An 18,247-nucleotide genomic window follows, 5' to 3' on the forward strand; every position below is an offset into this window, starting at 1 on the left:
GAGCTAAAAGCACGCAATATTTGACAATGAGGCCGGATCTGACTCAAAACGCAGAGTAAAACAAATGATACAGCCATTCCTTATATCTTATTTTCACGTCCCGTAAAAATTTTCCAACTACCGTATCGGAAAGTTCTAAAGTATTAACAATGATTCCTATACCTGTAAGTCTAACTCCCGAGTATAGCGGTCATCTTAATTTTAGCTTCGTAAGAACAATTTTAAACTTCAAACCCCTTAACGACTTTCTTTTAAGTCGTAGAATCGTGAGAAATGTCTAATTTTAAAGCTGTAATACTCATCAAAATGCTTTTTCAGATATTTTTAATGGTTGCTCTAAAACTCTCAATTTTTGTACTTGATAGTTTGAATAGTCGAAAGGAATACACTTTACAAGAAAAACTCTCATCATAATGGAGCTGGTATCTTCAGTGAAATTAGATTCCTCTATACAAACAGTTTTAAGTTAGTTCTAAGTTAATAATAACTAAGATGATATAGTTATATTATTAGACCTATATGTTAAGAGAGACAAGGAATTTTACTGTTCCAGCATAGACAATGACTACTTTAGTCTTGCTTGTGGTGGCTGCCCTGCATGCGGTCTCCTGTAAGCTTCTCTTGGTCCAAGATCTGATGTCTCCCGCGCTGAGCCCTGCTGCACTTCTCTCTCCACTGCCATCTTTCACCAATGGGACCACACCGGAGGGGACAGTTGGAGGCAGTGGTGGTGGCGATCTGCACCAGGCTCTGGGAACAATGCTCTTTCACAGGTTCATTATAAACATTCGTTCATGAGATTTATGGAAACTTAGTAAAGAACGTAATGAAGTTTAAATCCCTCTTCAATTAATTTGCAATACAAACAAATTCAAATGTTTCAAAATATCATATAATAAAATTTTCCTCCAACGTTCGACCGCTGCAATCAAGTAACTGTGTTTAGCGTACAAAGTTATTTAAAAAATGCTGCATGGAATTTTCCCCATGGAATTTATCCATGTTTAGAAAAATGTACAACAATAATGTTTGTTATGTCTGCAATATTGTTTTTTTTTTTTTAAGATAGAGTCTATTTTCATAAATGTAGTAACCAACTTTTCCTCGTATTAAAACAAATCGGAATTTTATCTTAGAAAATTATGTCGAAAATTATCCAATAAATTACTTTTTCTTCACAATAAGTAATGCAATAAAATATATAATTAACTTGTACTTTGCCAATCAAAGATAACTCATATTATCCTACTGCTATGTATGGCACGACTATGTTCATACACTGGGTGCTGTTTACAAACACACAAGGCTATCCAGGCAGCTGGGAATTATCATCAACACTTTCTGCATAATCATCATCAGTTGGCATAACAGATTTTAAATTACTAAAATTAATGATAGACCCGTTTAAGAGACTGGTGATAGCAGACTACAAGTTAATTAATTTAGTTCCTGAGTAATTATAATTATTTACTTGTTTTTATACCTCAACAGAAATGCACATTTCAAAGAAATTTTCCTCTTAATATCATTTTTATTGCAAACATGTTTATTGGAATATTTCATAAGTACGGTGTACAAGACCCTTTTATAGAATTGCTACACGAAATCCTCAAATGTGAATATCACCAGTTCATTGTAGAATAGCTTGTGTTCTCTGTGCAGGTCAAAGATGAATGAATATCTCTGCCACAACTACCTCGCAGATGAGATACTCTCCGACCTAAGGCCTCTCCAGAGCCGGTCAGGAGAGCCCATGGAGCCCGAAGGGTTCACGCCCAAGCCGACCAAAGAAGGTGGCCACGAACAACTTCTCACGGACCCAGGCTCAACCTCGTATCGCGAATGGCTAGAAAAGTGAGCCATTGCGTAGTTCACCAAAATATTATCTTATCCTTAGTTCTGAAAGTATAATTTACAGATTTGAGTCCATACTACTTAATATAGTAAAAAAATCAAATCCATAATAATGAGTTATACAATGTTTGTCGTTGCGGATTTGGAAAAAGGCCCATACAAAATTAAAGAACTCATGTTATTACATGACAACATTAAATGTTATTATTTATCCAAAAGTAAGCCCAATGACGTACAGTTAAATAGTACTATCATGAGATGAATTCTAAGACTGATAAGTATGATAAGTTGTAGCAAAGTAAGCAATGATATAAAATACATATTTGACTGCATTACTGAAAGGGCAATAATGTGGACGAGTAATGATCCACTATGGTTGTCTTAGTCCTTCTTTAATAGGGTTAACCATAGACGTTTGAAAAAGGAAAGAAACATCTCGTACAACTGTTTAGCCTACTGTTCACAGCGCGATCCTAGGGTCAGACTGAGTACTACTATTGATGGGAACGGCGTAGCATTGGCGAATTTAGTTACCTGCTCTAAAATCATTTGGTAACGCAGTTTTAGGCTTGTGTAGTTCATAATAATCTGCATTAAGTAACCTAGTAGTCCCTATGCTGCGTATGGTATGTTTTGCGTTTTTAGATAAACTTAAAAATGGTTCTTAAAATAACACATTACCTTTTTTCCCGAATACTTTGTTGCATTAACTTGACCTACTTTTAAGCTCTTTTGGGGTAAAAACTATCGTACTTATTTGAAAACTAATTCCATTTATACTTAATTTATATAAATATATATTTTTCTTATTTGTGGCAATAATACAAAATATTTATTACGATAAGTTAACAACATTTACTATACTAATTAGCACCCCACAAGAAACTTCCACAGTGATAGTTCAACTGGTTTAGGAGACAATATTACATTTGAAAAAATCAATTTTACGCTGGAGGCGAAAAACCACAATCTTCTAACAGTACTATAAGTTCCCTCCACAATATAATGCACTCTTTTGTCATTTTCCCTCTTTATTCTCCTTTAGGTTTATTTTTTTAGTCTTTACGTTTTTTTACAATTTACTTGCTCTTTAGTCCTCCAAAACCCATAATCTGTCAATTTTCTGAAGGCTTACTTCATAGGTTCTCTCTGCAGCACCATATTATTCTAAAACTCTTATTTTTCCCAAAGCTCCTGTTGTAGGTAATGATGACCTCTCATACACCTAATTTTAGAGTAAGGAGATTTACAGAAAGTTGTTTTTATAAATCTTGGTCCATATAACATTGTTCAGTGCTTCATTACTCCATGTGTCTCCGCGAGTAGACTTTTTAAAAAGTTCTTAAGCAGTTAGGTCTCTAAAATTAGGTTTTGATACCTAACTGTGTACATGAGTGTTATTTTTCACCAAGAGCAAGGGCTCTTTGATACTTGCACCAAGAATTTTTCCACATCCGGAAATATTTAATATGCAACTCTTATGGTATATGAAAATGTTAAAAGAATATCCACAAATAAATGGACATCAAGTATGAAAAGTTAAATAAAATTATAATTTTTAATTTTACTCCGAAGTTACTAATATTGGTCAGAAAGGTTGAACCCTTTTGGTGATCATGTTTTATGTTTCTACGTAATAATTTAAATTAATTTTTACCTTTATTTTTACCTTTTGGAAAGTGCACTTTTAATTCTTGACTATTTACAATTGACTGGTATTGCTAAGTTTGAAGTAACAGCACGATAACAGAACAGTAACAGAAACAAACATTGGGTCCTAATACTTGTGTATGTGAAATTATCGTATAGATGGTGTTTGTTTTACAAAGTAGTCAAAAACATTATAATCTTCTACATTATCTTTTAAGTCTCCACATAAGAATGTAACAGAAGTTATTAGTTGATACACTGTATTGTTGCTAGGTCAGCACAAATGAAGGATCTCTACGCCCAAGCAGGAAAGGAGACTGACCAAGGAGCGTATGAGACTGGAGATGTGACAGGGTACGCCACTGTGCAAGATAAAGGAGCCGGCTATAATTATCCCCCACCAGTCGAGTTTTCTTCAACGGGAGGTTGGGGTTCTAGCGGAGGAGGAGGAGGGTGGAAGGTAGATGGAAGTGGAGGTGGAGGAGGATGGAAGGTGGATGGTGGCTGGGGCGGTGGTGGTGGCGGTGGGTGGAGTGGAAGTGGAGTTGAGGGCCAAGGCTGGATTGAAAATAGTGGTAAGACATACAAATACTTATAATGTATTCTTGTATGAGTAATAAAATACACATTATGTCAAAAAAATGTAGAATGCACGAATTCAGCGCGTGTTGTTGCACTAAAGATTTTCTCAATTGAAATGTAAAGGCAGATTACCGAGGAGTACATTTAAGTAATAAATGCAGGGAATATAATTTTAAAATTGGTTTATTGATGTTCTTCAGTCTTTAATTTTAGTTCTTCACTCATAACATACAGCTTTGTCAAAGTGTTCTTTTAAAACATCAATATTCCAATAAGTTTTACACTATTTACAATTTTGAACAAAATGCTCTAGGTTCGTGAAAAGTAATTATAAAAAGTTTCAATGCATTAACAATAAAATGTTTTGATAACTCTTCCTATAAGAGGAGTTAATGAGTACACTAGAAATCCAGACTAACGGACAGTTCTGATTTTTGGCAGAGATATTAGTGAAGCCTGTCCCGCTAGACAATGAAATTAAAATTTTGTCTGTTTGTACCGAGTATTATAAATAAATAACTCGGTTCCATGAGATTGACGCGCCAAAGATCAGCACTCCGAAGCCCATATTTTGGTCCATCAAGTTAGTAACCTATATGACTCACAAAAGGTAATCGTTCACAAGTTTTGCTTGGTTGACCTATTCATAACCAATCTAAGCATCAATTGATTATGAATTCACAGATTCGTGATATATGCTGGATCAACAATGATCGTATATGGGAGACTTGAGATAGACGACGGAAATGATTATTTTAGTAGAGCCCTGTGCCTTCATTACCACGTAAGATCTATTCATAGCCTAAACTTTCTCTTTGGAATAACACCAGTCTTAATATTTTTGCTCGAATTGTAGGATCAGGATGGGGCTGGGAGGAGCAGGAGACTGGAAAAGGATTGGCTCTGAAAGACCTGTTCGACCTGGCTCTCACCGCTTTGGCTTTTCTTGCTTTCGGGATCTTCGTACTCAACCTCATAATGACTTGTTTTGCGGTAAGGAAACTTCACAACTTGGTATAATATTTTTTGGTGGTTTAAGTCAATTTTACTCTCCGTGCTGTTATTCGGTTAGGTGAAAATGGGCGAATTCGTCCTAAGCCTTTTAGGGCCATCATTCGAAAAATGGGATTTTGGATTATTGCATAGAGATTGTCAGCGTCAAACTTTATGGACGTTTGATAAAAAATATATTATTTGAAGTATAAAACAAGCAAATTAGTAGTACTATACTCTGGAATCACAATAAAACTATCTTTCCTATTATTAAATGATGCCGTCGCTACGGATAATCCGCCAACGAGATAACATTCCACGGATAATCGAGAGTTTATTGTATATTTTATTCTTAAATTTGGATTGGAGCTCATTGAACAAATTTGAGAAAACAAGATAAAAAAAGAGAAAAAGCATTAAAAAGGATGAAAGCGAACAAACATCTTACACGTGTATTAATGGTAAGGGAGGAGTTCCTTTTATCTCTCCATATAAAAGGTAAAGCTCTCACTAACTAAAGGAGAATTTCCTTCCCGACATCTCGGAAATTTTCAATTTGGCACAAGTATGCCTTATGGATTGAATACAAAACTAAAGCATTTTCGTGAAGATTGAACAACCATAGAGATTGAAGTAGGTTAGCAATCCCTAGAAGTACCTCATTTCGTGTTTCAACCAGTGTCATACAAGGATGCCATTTTACACATGCACGTCTTGTGCACCAAACAGACCATTAAAGTGTACTGTTAGTTAGTTAGATTTATATAATGTAACATTTCACAACCTAGTCAGCCAGTACAATTTAGAATTATTTGTTTATCCAATGTTCTGGAACTAAATTATCGGCGGAGTAACTACCTAATTGGCAAGGGTATGAATATTTTATTCTAACCCTTCGTAGCAGCCCAACTACGTGACCGATTTGACCTCGCGCGCCTTGTCCGCGAGCTCACGTATTATTTGAGTAGATGGCTACCAGTTTCATAACTTCTACTCCTCCTCTAGTAATTAACGACTAGAAATAACCCTTCTTAGACTACAGCTTCAATGTTTCGTGCCAAGACGCCGACACCCGGGTTGTGAGTCTACACATTGCGAAGGGAAGTAAAATCTTAATGTTTTATAAAGTAAAACATCGTAGGCATAATTCAATAGAACATTGGATATTTTAGGCCCACCTATCAGATATACATTTTTAGTTCTTGTACTCTAATTGGCAGCAACGTGGCAAGGTATACATTTAATTTACCAACTAAATGTGGTACTTGTAAGTTTCGCTGATTAAATTGAACTTATAAGTAAACTTTGTAATTCGAGTATTTATTACTACGACCTCAGAAGTCACCAACTACATGTGTTATCGTCATTCGGTACAAAAGCATTTTCATGCAGATCACCCACCCATAGGGTTTGACATGAGGTTGCAACTTATAGAAGAACTGTATTATTCTTGAACTTTCCAATGCTCTAGAAAGATGAAATGTTACATATTATATAGTACATATATAGTACTTGCCTCCTGACTTAAATAGATAAAAACAAAAAGTATTTCTATGAAGATCAACCACTCATAGTTATTGACATAGGATTTCAGCACTAGAAGAAATGTACTTTTGTTTTTTTAACTTCCCCGTGTCTTGCAACAATGAACTTTGACACAAATGTGCCTCATGCTCTCATCAGACAAATAAAAGGTTTTTCATGATTTTCGTGTTTCTTTTCTTAGAAGTAAGACATTTGTAATCACAAAATTATAAAGGTTCATAACAAAGTTTTCTTTGAAAGTAACAGCAATTTTTCAGTCTAAGTTGTAAGTAATTTACCGTTAGATGGTTATATTCCCGCGTAGTTAGGTGTTTTAATTGTGTTATCTTTATAACTCTTGTTATTATTTTTTAAGGCATGCAGACAATTTCAATGTTTAAGTAAGCTATATAGTATCAAATTTCGTGTAACAAATGGTGTTGACGAAATATAAAGCATTCAATTCTCTAATATATCTTGACATTGAATATATTATGTCCACTTCCCTCACCTTATCTGAGGGTTCTTATGATTATTTAGAGACATAGCAATTTATATCCTCTCCCGATACTCTACGCTATTTATTCTAAGTTTACTCCAATAGGACTAGTACGAAAAAATAACGGATAGTATAAGTTTCTCTTGTGTCAGCGAATTGTAGCCAATAAAATAAAATCTCTTCTCACCATAATAATTAGTTTGGGTTTTTCAGAAAGACTCGTTACCTAGAAAATTCACATGACTCCTATGGGAATATAATTTGGAGCCGTTGCTCGAACGTCGAAATTTTCCATAAATGATGGTTATTGCAAAAAACCTAAATCTTGGAAATTTATTCCAATGCATTGTCCCGGATTGTATTTAAGACGACACCTAAAGAAGCGTCATCTGGAACCCTAATCGGAAATATTTTCAAGGCACCTCCTAAGTTATTGATGAATATTTGAAGAATTTCAATATCCTCACTCTATCCTACCTCATTACCCCAGGACGATTTCACACTACCTCCAACAGGGGCTTCACTCTGCACACTTACATAAACAACGAATTGTTTTATACCATCATTAAGGTATGTAAAGGTCATTGAACAAATCTAAATATTGCTTGCTTATTGTCTTTGGAAGAGACTCCTCGAGGAGAGTAATCTAGAATACGGATGTAGTCTAAACTAAAAAAAAACTATTTATAAGCTGAGGTAACTTATGTTTATTCGTAAACTTCATTATCCCACTCTGCCGTCTTCCAGATATATCCTGCAACAATGACCAGGGAGGATTTTTTATTTTCACCTATAGATACGTCACCGTGAAGCCAAAAACGAAAAGTTGTGTTTTTTTTTACTTTGCTGAGATAACTTGTAGTAGTTTTAAGAAAACCACATATAGATGCATAGGCAATTTACTTTATCTCGCTTTTCCATAGTATTTTATATGTGCATCTTTCAAAATATATCCTGTTTATAAAGATACTGGTTCTAAAAAATATTTTACAAAAATGCATCCTGCAACACCTTTACAGCACATCATTGAGTTCCAGTAAACCCGGGATATTTAATTAGGAGTATTTAATGAGTACAAATATGTATACATATTTAACTAACATTTATACTCACTTGAATTTGTTGTAATACATTAGAATACATCAGTTGTTGCGGCAAAATTAGAACACTACTTTAAATTATTTATTGATATACCCTGTGGTTTTTGTCAGCAAGTGTAAAGTATTAATAACTAACTATTAAGAGTTCAGATTGTCTCACACACACACACACACACACACACACACACACACACACACACACACACACACCCGCAGATCTCACACATTTAAGTGCAGGGGATTGGACCGGCCGTATTTCCGCTCTGTTGGTTATATAGTGGACTTTCCTAATCAAATCCAGATTTATTTTGTAATATTATCCTAACATAAAGTAAACATCACAACGATAAAAATTATACCACACATAAAAATACAATGAAATTGTCACAGAGTATCGTTTACTCACGAATCTAAGATTTTACTGAATAAACAGGGACGAAAAGTGCCGGACTGGCCCCAACCCTCTGCGCTCGTGAGTGTGGGGGTACGTGCGTGCGAGGCACTACTTGGCTTTTCAGCCGCAATCCTTATTTGCTAATACTATAGGGACACATTTTTATATTACAGTACTTAACAGGCTAACATAAAATATATGAAAAATATGAAACATAAAACATAACAACAATATTATTAAAAAGTGTAAATGTTCAAAACTTGCTTATTTAAATTTCTTTACTCCTAAAAGTATTGAGGTTTTGTATAATACCTTATATTTGTAAAATAACTCATAATAACGTATATCAAAGTGGTCATACGCTAACAAATAATAAAGTACGAGTAATAATATAAAACCAATAAGTAAAAAAATGGTTAAGACATAATAATCCATAAAAGTAATATGTGTTTTTAGTGTCAAATAATATCCATTTTATTAGAGTGTTTCTTGGAAAGAAACGACATGTAAATCTTTCAAGCTTATTTTCGTCTAACCGGTGATTTATTTTTACTCAAAGAATAACGTGGTAACTAAATAATATCGCTAGTGTATTGAGATGGAAATACAATAGGACTCCTGAATAATGTATTTGTAAGTGTTTACTAAAATATTTATATAAAATAAGCGGTTTTGCAATCTGAATTTCGTATGTAGCAATACAAAGAACTTTTTAGCTGTGGCATGTGTGTTTTATTCAGATGTCACAGCTCATCACACAATGCAAAGAAATATTCATCATTTTTGTTTTTTTCATAATATAATATAAAAGCAAAAAATAAATGTAATTGGCATTTAATTTACCGAATTTCTTTTACGCAAGTAAAGAGGTATTGATAATTATAGATTGGAGTATCCTCTTTCGATTGGTGCCAAAGGTATTGCGATAACCCTTCTTTACATAGCAAAATTATCGAGTGGACCGAACTACTCGCGCGGATTGCTTCACCAGACCCGGCTACCCCGTGAATCAATAACATTTCCGTGATGGTCACCAGTACTAGGGTCAAACACGTTTCAACTTTAAGTTGAATATAATTACTGTTATTTCATTGTAATATTGTTTGTATAGAATTGAATAAAATAAATAATATTTATTCATTTCATTAAAACTTAATGTTAATTAATAAACAACGAACAGATATATAAGATATTCACTGTTGTATTTTCTGACGCACTGTCTAATAACCAATGAAGGACATTAAGTTTTAAATAGATTGATTTTTAAAATTTTCCCAATGTCTAGTTATATTATAATAGGAACAAGTACGCTTCCTTAGGAAGCAAATAATTAAGAGTGTATTTGAAAAACGAATTGCGTAAACTTTGAAAGCTCTATCATTCTTAATTATTAAAATTCATATACTTGTTATCTTACGAGTATTATACATATGGTACATCTAAAACTCGGATGAAATTATAGGTAAGTACGTACATTATAGTTTTGAAAATAGTAGGAGGATATGAAATATTATGTTTATTAATTGTTATCGATGTTTGGTTTCTTTAAGACTTTCGTATAGTGTAATGCTGTTTTAAGCTATTTCCCATGCATATACACAATACCTAAGTAGATTTAACCATTTATTTATGCCCATTTTTATCACATTATGAAAAAATGCGTTTTAAATTATTCAGTTGTGATGTGAGTTTAAAACTAGTTAGAATAGGATTTAAACTATCTGCCCAATTAAAAATTATAATTCCTTAGTCATTAGTTCTATATATTTTATTAGCAATGATTGGTGGGCGTATTAGTAGGCAGTCGTTAACACCCATGACTTTGAATTCTCGGAAATTCATCACTTAGATTATGGGACGAGATTTATATTTCTAAATAAGAACCACAATTCTATCTGCCTCGATCACGAGTATTAGGCCTACCACTAATTCTGTCACTTCACAAGTTCACTTCTGGGACTCAACTCACTCACTGAGCCGCAACAACTCCTTATAAGGTCATTGGTGCTTCAAGAATATTTAGGTTCCAGAACTTGCTATACGAGTGGAGAAGGGCCACATTGCCCACCCGCAGCTCATTTAAGGAGGGCCGGAGACGGCCGGATCAAAGAAACTGACCCAACCCACTGAGCGCTCTTTCTCCAAAGGTACTAATCACCTATTATCCTTTCTGTTACTGTCGGGGATCTCGAGTGTTCTGTCACATTCCCTTTGTATTGGAGTCTGGTCCGTTTATCTGGAACATTGTCCCACATTCTTGTAACAACTCACTTGTTTTTGACAACAGTTATCAAGAAATTAGATTGCCAGAATTAAAACTGTTATAAGTTTATTAATTTAAAAAAGTGTAGTGTGATATGCTGCGTTTATGTTATATTTTACAGAAAACACCCAATATGACTGTTCTCATGGCAGCCACGACGGCAGCCCCAGGTGCTCGTGGCCGAGATAGACGGGAGGCCCACAACCACTCTCAACTGAACGAACTCGCCTACCGCGTACTCACGTCTGTGGATAAATTTCTCGAACTTCAAGAAGACCGGGAAGCGAGGAAAGGATGTATGGAGTACATCCTTTGTGATAACAACAAGTACTCCAGAGCTCTTAATGACAGGAATAAGCTGTGGCTACCAGTTTGGAGGTAAAGAGAGCTTGTAATAAATAGTACTATGTTGTTTATACTTCTGACTAACCAACAAATAATTGCAAATACCAGGAGACACAAATAACGTACATAAAAAAACTCGTTTTGCAAAGTTTGATTGCGAATACAATTAAATAAAATATAATTAAAATAACTTATATTATTAATTCCAAAATGAAGAATTATCTTCGTATTAGAATTTAAAATGAACTAAAACCCTGGAAAATTATCATAGCTTATAAAAGTGTATTAAGGGTTGTAGTTCACTTTTCATTATCATCTAAAATGTCGTAGTCTACGACCACTGATATGGTTTTATAATTCTACACAGTAGTTTTGAATACAATCGTGAGAAAATCACACAAAACAGTACATAATAAACGTGTGATATTAAAAATGAGATGAACATTAAATATTATTTTTATGGTAGGAATGTATAAGTCTACATTTCTGTCGTATGTTGTTTAGGAAAAGTAATATAATATTTATGAGATAAAGATGGTCCTTTTAGATAAAGAATATAATGAATGAGCTCTATATTTGAAATAACCTTTTCTATAATATATAAAAGGTAAAACCATCCTCACTCACTAACTCATTACTAGTTCTCCAACTTCTGTATATCTCAAAAAGTTGAATTTGGTACATATATATGCCTCATAACTTAAAATGCAATACTAAAACATTGCCAAAATACTTAACAAAAACTATAGAGGTTGAAATGGGGTTGCAACCATTAGAAGAACTATATTTTGTTTTCACCTTCTAGATGTACTATTAAGATTAGATTTGACACACATATGTGCTTTATTCTTTCAACAAACAGAAACAGTATTTTTTTGAAAATCAACCATCTAAAAGGGTTTAACAATTTACCCAAACAACAACAATTTAAACCCAATGGTTGCTTAAATATTTTTCTTTTTAACTTTCCTATGTTCTACAACGTTGAACTTTGACACACACGTGCCTCATTATGTAAATAGAAAAACAAAATTATTTTTAAGATCAACCACACAAAGGAATCGAAGTATGGTTGCAATCATATAAGGTTATGTTTTAGTTTTTTAACTTCCCAGTGTCCGACAACAATAAAATTTGATACAAACTTAAATAGGAAAGCAAAGGAATTTATATGAAGAGCATTAGAGCTTTAATAGGAATATAGGTTTAAATAAGGGTTGCAGCTCCTAGAAGAACCTATATATTTTGTTTTTCAACTTCCCACTGCCCGAGAAAGGTAGAATTTGATGCACATATCTGTTATGGCTGCTGAACCGATATTTTCTAGCCGTAGTAGTAGACATAATCTTCAGACATGGCAATGTAGATTAAGAGAGCCAATTTGCTCAGTATAAGCACACAACGTGTTTTTTATGTACCGTATATTGAAACTTCCCTTGAGGAAGAATCCAATTATTCTCACTTGCACTAGTTTCAGTTGAGATTGATGATATTTTTACAAGCGTGATAGCCTTAGTACCAACCATAGAACAAGTAAATAACTCTTTAATCAGTGTCAGCTAACCATATACAGACACATGGTAATGACTGTATTCTGTTTATAGTTAATTGTCAGTGATAACTATTATTTATGTGTCTGGCGGTCATTGTTATGAGTATTATAAATTCTTAAAATATTATCTGAGAAAAAGTATCACTTCTTATTTTAAACTCTTTCAGTACCTTCTATTTCAACCTACACAACAGCCAGCGTAGTTGACGATCGATTTCTTTCTTATGAAACATTCCTACAATGATTTCAAGAAAACCTAAGTTATGTGTTACTTTAAACAAGTTGGCTACATGTATTAATATACTTTTAAGAGATTACTGAACAAACAGTACTTGCTCCACCGGGACTCGAACCTAATAATAGTTCTTTATTATTAAACATTGTTAGCATATATTATAATTTCTTTGTTTCTCATTTCCTGTTGTAGCTTTGGGATGAGTTGGATGGCTGGACGACTCAACGGACGCGGCCTTTCTGCTATGGATCACATTCGTGCAGCGGTACTAGGGCTGGGAGGTGCAGAGTGTCGCAAGCTTTACCCGCATTGCTCTCAATCCAATTTAAAATCAAAGTAAAAAAATGAACAAGGCAATAGCGACAGTAATTCAATATACTCGTATTTCGTATTACAATACGAGTACAATAGAACTAACTCTTTATTGTCCCTGTTCTATATTATATATAAATACATTAGTCCGACTTTTCATTTTTTTCATATATTACTTGTAATGTTATTATGACTATCATTTAAATTTTCTGGTTCTCGCCACGTCAAATATTTTCTAACAGAATTTCGAAATATTCCGTTCTTGCTATAGAGAATCATCTTCAGTCAATTTATATTAAGCCGAAACTAGCAGGACCAGCCTAGACTAGTCTAGCTTGTTGTAATTGAGGGGAACACGCTTATCTACTCTTATTTTCGTCAGTAATGAAATCACAATAAGTCCAGAGTCGCTGAAATGAGTTTCCTGGTGGGAGTGGGTAGCTGCAGTCGTTACGTTGTGGAAAGCATGAAAAAGTTGTAGAAAACTTGCAGTGTAGCCACTCCACCAAGGAGGAATTAATGCTGATCGTTTGTAGGATCAGCATTAAACTTCCGCAGGTGATTGAGAAAATCAAATCAAATCAAATCAAATCAAATTACTCTTTATTTTCAAAGATACAATAATTCCAATTACATGATTATTATTATGAAAATACTGTCACATGGGCCGAGGCCTGTGCGTGACGGCGAGCTCTTATTCACAACAATTTTAATAGAACAGCCTTTTTTATAAATCCATAAAGACTTTGTATCACATTGGCTGAGCAAATTTGGCTAATCAACGAACAATGTGGCCTCTGCCACAAGCTCTGTGGAGCCAAATTCCTCATACACCATCCACATGGCGAAGCTATAACTTTGGTTTCCTCTGCGCTCCTTCCAATGTATCTTCTCAAATTTAAGTGTAGAATGTACCACATTAAATTATCTTTTAAGAACGCCGAAAGCTGAACTAACTTCCTAATATCCAAGGAGCGACAGATAAAATTATATTATACATTAGATTATATTAAGAAAACACAATATATTCAAGGAAGCTCATAAATTAAAGAATTTGTCTCAACAGCTTATTTGATACCAATAAGTGAAAGGGTCCACTGTGCGTACCTGGAGTCAGTGGCGTAACTAAGGTAGCTGTCGCCCCTGGCCAAACTTTAAAGAGGCGTCTCTTGTTTGATAAAAAGCTTGCGCTCAATCAAAATGAAACTTATTTGCGCAAAATAATCAGATTTACTGAAAATAAGTATAATTTACAACAATTAAATTTTAATTGCCCATTTCCCGCCTCAATAGAGGAGAAGAGACAAAGAAGTGCCGTTACGTGTCAGTCACAATGTATGCTACAACAACTGATTTATTTCATCCCAAAACTAATGAAAATAAAAAAAAATTATACAACTGAAATTTGGCAACATCTTGTGACGCGTTTAACTACAAAAATCACATTAAAACAATGTGGTTTCTCCTTTCACAGGCAAGGAGTAAGATGTGTTTTAATCTATACAGTAGTTCTCTTGTTTTTAAATCAGATCTTCTTGTTTCTATTTTATAATTGTACTGTTAAATTATTAAATTCTTTTCGTGTATCGAACAATTACAATTTGTTGAAGAAAAGTATCAGAGTCATGAAATATAATAATATTAGGAATGTGATATTGTAATTTGATGTTAACTAAATGCTAAAGTTCTTTTATACTCTGAAAATTAGGTACCTATGCCCTAGAATCCTTACTTTCCAAAACTATTAGCCCTACACTAAGGTACTGGGTACTCCAAAAATCAAAAGACATCTTTTCCTTTGTAAAAAAAGTAATTTTTAGAAACACAATAATATAGGCCCTCCTATTATTTTTTTTACCTTACAGTTACTGTAACCAGTTTGGTAATTATTCTTAAGTTAAAATATTAATGTAATTAAATAACATTTTTACCATATTTGAGGAGGCAATTTTCATTACCCTACAAGCCCAAAAATTTTTTTTCGAGTTTGTGTTTGCTCTTTGTTTGGAATTAGAAACTACACATATTTTAATGTGCTGAAGCTAGCAAAACCCCATACATCCATTTTAAAAACAACTGAAGAAATTGCTGTCAAAAGCATAACCCCACAAATAATCTGTCCTGGAAATAGCAAAACCCCACATCAGCTGTTTGTCCAATGAGAAGCAGGAATTGGAGTCATATGACCTGTGTCTGCTTCCAGCTCTCAGATGACTGAATTTATTGTTATGTTATGTTTGTTTGAGGTTAAGTAGATATCGTGTTACTGTGTTGCACAATACTGCAATTTTGCAAGAATGAATTCAATTGAAAATAATGTTGGTGAAAATAATGTGTTTATTAGAGACTCGAGTGTCGGTTCAAGAAAAAGACAAAAGAAAACACCAAAGTGACAACTACTCAAAGAAAAGAGATATGCTGCTCCTTCTGGTGGTTGTGTTTTCATAGGCTGCAATCACAAGGGTAACGTGTTTAAGTGTCCTGAGGTACGTCCTAGAGATGCTTTGACATTCAGAAAAATGTTGTACTGAAAACCTGAAAAACTATACCAAGATCAATATATTGGTAGGTTCATAATAACTAAAAATGTACAACGCAATGATTTAATCCTATTATAAGTTAACAAATGTAAATTGGTTTTTGACCGTTGGAAGGAAATAAATAAATAAATAAATAAACGCCGGAGATCTCGAGAGGCTTGCTTAGGCCTAGGCCTACCTCAAGCTAAATCAAAACCTAAGTCTACATCGGTAACCTACCGCTTTCCTCTTGCATCTGGAGGCAAAAGTGTCAATGCATGCAAATAGTTTTTTGCGCCTTACGCAATCTAAAACTGAAAGAGTACGAAGTATCATTTCAAAACTAAAAAAATAACAAAGGATTAGAAGACAACAGAGGTGGTTACAGAGTCAGTCAAAGGTATTTAGGTAAAAAAGAAGCTGTTCGTAGGTTTATTGGCAACTTAAAAGGCACTGAAAGCCACTATAATCGCAGAAAATCCAAACGAGTATATTTGAATAGTGATTTATCAATTAAAAAGCTTCATAGCATTTATAATGCAACCCAACAAAATATACAACTCAGGGTGAAGGTTTCAATGTTCCGGAAAATATTTTGTACGGAATTTAATGTAGGTTTCAGATATCCAGCTTCTGATATTTGTGGGTACTGTGCGATGCTGGACAGTAAAATAAAAAACGCTGCAACTGCACAGAAACAGGTCCTTTTTACGGAAAAAGAACGAATTTTTACGGACCATTCATATGATGGTCCGAAGACCATCATATGAATTGGGATGAAGCCAACATAATACATCGGGAACCACATTTCTTCAAAAGCAAATTAATTGAGGCAACATACATTAAATTGGCAGACCAACCAATCAGTCAACCATCAGTCGAGATTAGGCCGGTTTGGTTGCCAATTCTAAAAAATGAACTAAAGAGAAAACCAGAAGTATGAAACGGATCAGATATTTGTAATAAACCAATGCGGAGTCACCATATGGTTTTAAGAAGTTCATCTCGCATGAACCAATAATAACGAAAGAGCCCATTCCTGTCCCCCTTCCTTTTTATTTCCACCATCTTGCTTTAGTCTGCCGTGACGATTACCATTGGCTAGTCCCTCTGGTCAGTCGCAGGTGGTTAGTAGACGAATGAAGACGTATTGTGACCTATATTCCGTAGTTCAGTTTTAATGATTAGTGTTTTGTATAGTTTTTTATTAAGTGCATGTTTATAGAGTTAGTGAAGTTGACAAACAACATGTAGGTTGTGATTCCTGGCTTAGGCGTGCCACAACGCTTTGGTAAGATTTGTTTATTTTAACCTAGTTTGTAATTATGTATTATGTTAGTTCTTTACCTGAAGAAGAGATCAGATTGCAGATCTCGAAACGTAGTATTACAGATTTCTTGTTTCACTGAACGATGGCAAATGTCCGGAAAAATCCTGTTTCTTTCAAAAAAAGAATACATAAGAAAAGGGCGAAATGCTTTTATGACCTAATGAAAGAAGTTCGCGAAGAAGAAAAACGATATGTTTCGATATGCAGCAGGTTCAACCTCTACCACGTACTCCCATTCAACAAGCATTTTATGCTAGACAGCTGGGAGTGTATAATGTTTGTGTAACAGATATTGCAGGGAGCGAGAGACCAAGTTTATATATTTGGACAGAAGAGCAAGCAGGTCGTGGTTCAACCGAAGTCGCATCTGCTTTGTTAGCCTATCTCAAAAACGTAGACCTATCAAGTGTTGCTTATTTGCGATTGTTCAGTGATGGTTGCACTGGTCAAAATAAAAACAATCATGTGCTTCATACCTCCATGTACTTTTTAGCATCACATGATGGTTGCTTGAAGAAAATATCCATTACATTTCCCGTGAGAGGCCATTCATTTTTACCTGCTGATAGGGTTTTTGGAAGAGCCGAAAAACTAACGTAAAAAACCAACACCCATTAATAAAGAAGAATACATCGAGAAATATGAAAAAGTAGGAAATGTAAAGGTACTTGGCCGTGATTGGTCTCTTAAAGACACTTACCTAAAATCAGCGATATGAAAAATATTGTAATCCAGAAACTCGTAAAGAAGAATAAATTAATAAAGATATGGGTAACAGGCAATGAGTTTTACCGTTTCCAATCTGATCTTGTAAAATATAGTCTGTTGAAAAAAGACAGACAATGTTTATTTCTTTACATGAACTGGGCAAAAATACTCAAAAGTCCTCTTGAAGAGGTCCCACTACAGCACCCTATCAGTGCCGCAAAAATGAAGGACGTCAGTGATCTTTTGACCATTCTTTTCGAACAATATTGGAAAGATAATCCAAGTCTCATATGGTATAAAAATATCATTGTTGGTTCCCCATCAGGCCCAGAGGATGAAGAAGTCGAGTGCGACTGCTTGGAAGACGACTGCGCGGATCACTTGTAA

General features: G+C 34.4%; 1 protein-coding gene across 1 annotated transcript; it reads left to right on the plus strand.

The window, feature by feature from the left end:
• Window positions 1-559: 559 nt before the first annotated feature.
• LOC124358203 lies at window positions 560-15,238 on the plus strand. The gene is made up of 6 exons (XM_046810495.1): window positions 560-773; window positions 1,663-1,854; window positions 3,778-4,079; window positions 4,943-5,079; window positions 10,981-11,237; window positions 13,184-15,238. The coding sequence occupies exons 1-6, from the start codon at window positions 562-564 to the stop codon at window positions 13,329-13,331; spliced, it is 1,248 nt and encodes a 415-aa protein (XP_046666451.1). The 5' UTR covers window positions 560-561; the 3' UTR covers window positions 13,332-15,238.
• Window positions 15,239-18,247: the final 3,009 nt, after the last annotated feature.

This window comes from Homalodisca vitripennis, chromosome 3, assembly GCF_021130785.1.
Source record: "Homalodisca vitripennis isolate AUS2020 chromosome 3, UT_GWSS_2.1, whole genome shotgun sequence".
In the NCBI taxonomy this organism is placed as follows: domain Eukaryota; kingdom Metazoa; phylum Arthropoda; class Insecta; order Hemiptera; family Cicadellidae; genus Homalodisca; species Homalodisca vitripennis.